The 2,752-nt window shown below is 40.1% G+C and overlaps 1 protein-coding gene across 1 annotated transcript in view; it reads left to right on the forward strand.

Annotated features, from left to right (window-relative positions):
* The window catches only part of LOC118216115 (interleukin-21 receptor-like), a 15,824-nt gene extending 13,408 nt beyond the window's left edge, over window positions 1-2,416 (forward strand). The window contains exon 10 of the mRNA XM_035397140.1: window positions 1-2,416. This exon is cut by the window's left edge and continues 460 nt beyond it. Within this exon, the coding sequence (XP_035253031.1) occupies window positions 1-251 (251 nt within the window). The 3' untranslated portion in view covers window positions 252-2,416.
* Window positions 2,417-2,752: the final 336 nt, after the last annotated feature.

The following is a 2,752-nucleotide window of genomic DNA, read 5'->3' on the forward strand; positions in this document are numbered from 1 at the left end:
ACGAGCAGGAGCGGATCTCTCTGGACTCCTTCGGCTCGGTCGAGCGCTCGGAGGACGGTTACCCAGCCGTGCAGCTGGACCTGGACACCATCGACAGCGGGTTCCAGGAGCCGGACTGCGGCAGCCCTGTCGGGTCGGAATTCAGCGGGGCGGAGCCGAGGGAGGGCGGGGCGGGCGACTCCCACACCAACTACATCAAACAGTGGGTGGCCTTCACCTCGGCGGTGGGGGAGACAGGGGGGCTCCACTGACTGAGGGTGCTCCTTGTACAGCAGAGACATGGGGTGACCCCAACCCACCCCCCAGTCTGACCATCGAACCTAGTCTGGACTCCCGTTGCTTGGGTACATGGTCACATGGGGCCTCATTTATAAAAATGTTCTTAGATTTATACTTGAACTTAGTCTTAAGATCATTTCCGACGGTGTGCTTACGTTCGATTCATAAAAGATACTGAGGATAAAAAACCTTGCTTACGTAGGTTCTAAGAAGCCCATTTGTAACTTACGCACCAGTGATCTATAGATCTCAAATTAACTTAAAATTGACGGCACCTGAACATGCCTTACAATCAGCGATTTCCCCTTATATAATGCTAACACAAATGAGGGTTTCATCAGGAATGACCATGGAGCAAAAGAGAAAAGCAAACTTTTTGGAAGACAAGATCACGGCAATGGTAGAGGAGATTGAAGACAGGCAACATGTATTATTCTGACCTTAAACTGCAAGGGTGGGAAAAAAATAGCCATACATAACCAGCAGGAAAATCACTTACGTCAAGGCTAAACTTTGCGTACAGATAAGATCATTTCCATGTCAAAATAAGGTTTTATAAATAACTACGTATACGTGGTTTTCTGCGTAAATCCAAAATTGATCGTAAGTCCGTTTTATAAATGAGGCCCCAGGACTCTAAAAGTCAGGGTTGCAACATAATTCAGAGACATTTTATGTTGCCCTGCCTTGCTTTTGTTCCTGGATGATGATTCCCTGACTTGTGTTTCACGCAGTTCTGCAAACCAGCTGCATAGGGTGACTGTATTTTTTAATTCTGATATATTTTCACACTGTCCCACTCCTGAATGAGTAATCCTTAATTAAGTCTTGAAATTGATCTCGATGCAGTAAGAATCTCCTCTCTTTCCTCAAATGTTCTCTATCTGGATGAGAATGAAAGTAAATGACCATTTTGATCCCATTTTGATCCCAAAAAAACATAAAGCTGCAAGGTTTGCATACTGCCCATCACATACTAAAAAATGTGCATAAAAAGTACACAGTATGCTTCATACACGGTACGTAATTTTAGCACACAGTAGTCAAGAGGCTGATTTGGACGTAGCCTAAGGGTGTTTTCTATGTGTGTCACCTCCTATTTACACCCCAGTGAAGTGGGAAATCACGGATGACTCAAATGAACTTTAGAATATAAATAACAACATACTTCTATTACATTTAGTTCATAAGAATGAATAAAGGTGCCAGTAATTGTGACACACAGATTTTTGAATGCAGAGTTCTGGATACAGTTTTTTTTTAAAATTGGAATAAGTTTACCTCAAAGTTTAGATTTCTTTCAAATTTTGAGTGCAAGATCAAGTTGATAAACAACAGTGACCTTTTTATGGCCTTTCTCCTTATCTTAAGCAAAGGTCAGCACTAGTCCAGAGGGTTTTGTATGTTTTCCATTTACTGTATATGATTCATGAAGTATATAACTGAGAACCTCAAGGCATTTGAAGTGTTAATACTGTAAATAAATGTGATAGCACATCTGTCTGATGGAGAAATTCCTAGTATTTTTAAAAGATCACTCTTGTCTTTTGATTTACAGAGTCTCTACAAATGCATTTCAGAAAAGTTAAACAACTTAAAAGAACATGCCAGAAATTGTCTGTGAATTAAAAAGGTGAATTTATTTGAATGACCACAATGTCTTCAGATGGTAAGATTAAAAAACACAGGTCAAGTTACTTGAAATAATTTGGGAAACATTGGGTAGCATTGCTTTGGAATACAGCTTGTTTAATTTGTAATGCGCTAAGATAGCCAGTATTGTTTCTTGTAACTTTGCCTAATTTACATATCAATACTTTTTAATGGCAAGCCAAGATTTTGCACATTTGAATTAATGGCCTATAGATGGTTATTTGTATGTGTAAGTAACTTGGAATTTGTGTACGTTGAAAACGTGTTTTTCCTCAGATATCATTAGCTTTTTGTATTGTGTTTGTTATGAGTAACTGATAATAGTAATGCATATAAATGTAGGCTATGAGAGAGACATGGATTGGCCCACACATAAATACATGCAAACACACATACATTCTAGCTGAGAGAAACACATAGGCATTGATTCAGTCATATTCCTTCACCATGAATGAGAAATAAATGAGTGGTTTTTTTTTTCATATTTTTAAATGGAAGTGTTTTTAATGGGCTAGTGTACATGACAGACCTACTAATTGTTTGGGGTTTTATTGTGTGGAGGTGTGAAGCTGCTTGTGAATTCTGTCTGTGAGGTCAGAAGGAACAGAAGCTAATAAGTTCTTAAGGGCTGAGAGTCTGCGGTCATTTAAAGGCTCTGTGGTTATTTCTGGGGGAAACTCTGAAAAGTGCCAAGGGATGACTTGGTAGGACGGCGTACTCACCGTCGCAATCAGACTGAAACCTATAAGTGCACCGCCCTTTGACTAATGAACCGTCTTCATGTCTGCAGACTCCGTAGAGCTCAGAGGTACTTTTGCAG

Source organism: Anguilla anguilla, chromosome 17 (assembly GCF_013347855.1).
Source record: "Anguilla anguilla isolate fAngAng1 chromosome 17, fAngAng1.pri, whole genome shotgun sequence".
NCBI lineage: Eukaryota > Metazoa > Chordata > Actinopteri > Anguilliformes > Anguillidae > Anguilla > Anguilla anguilla.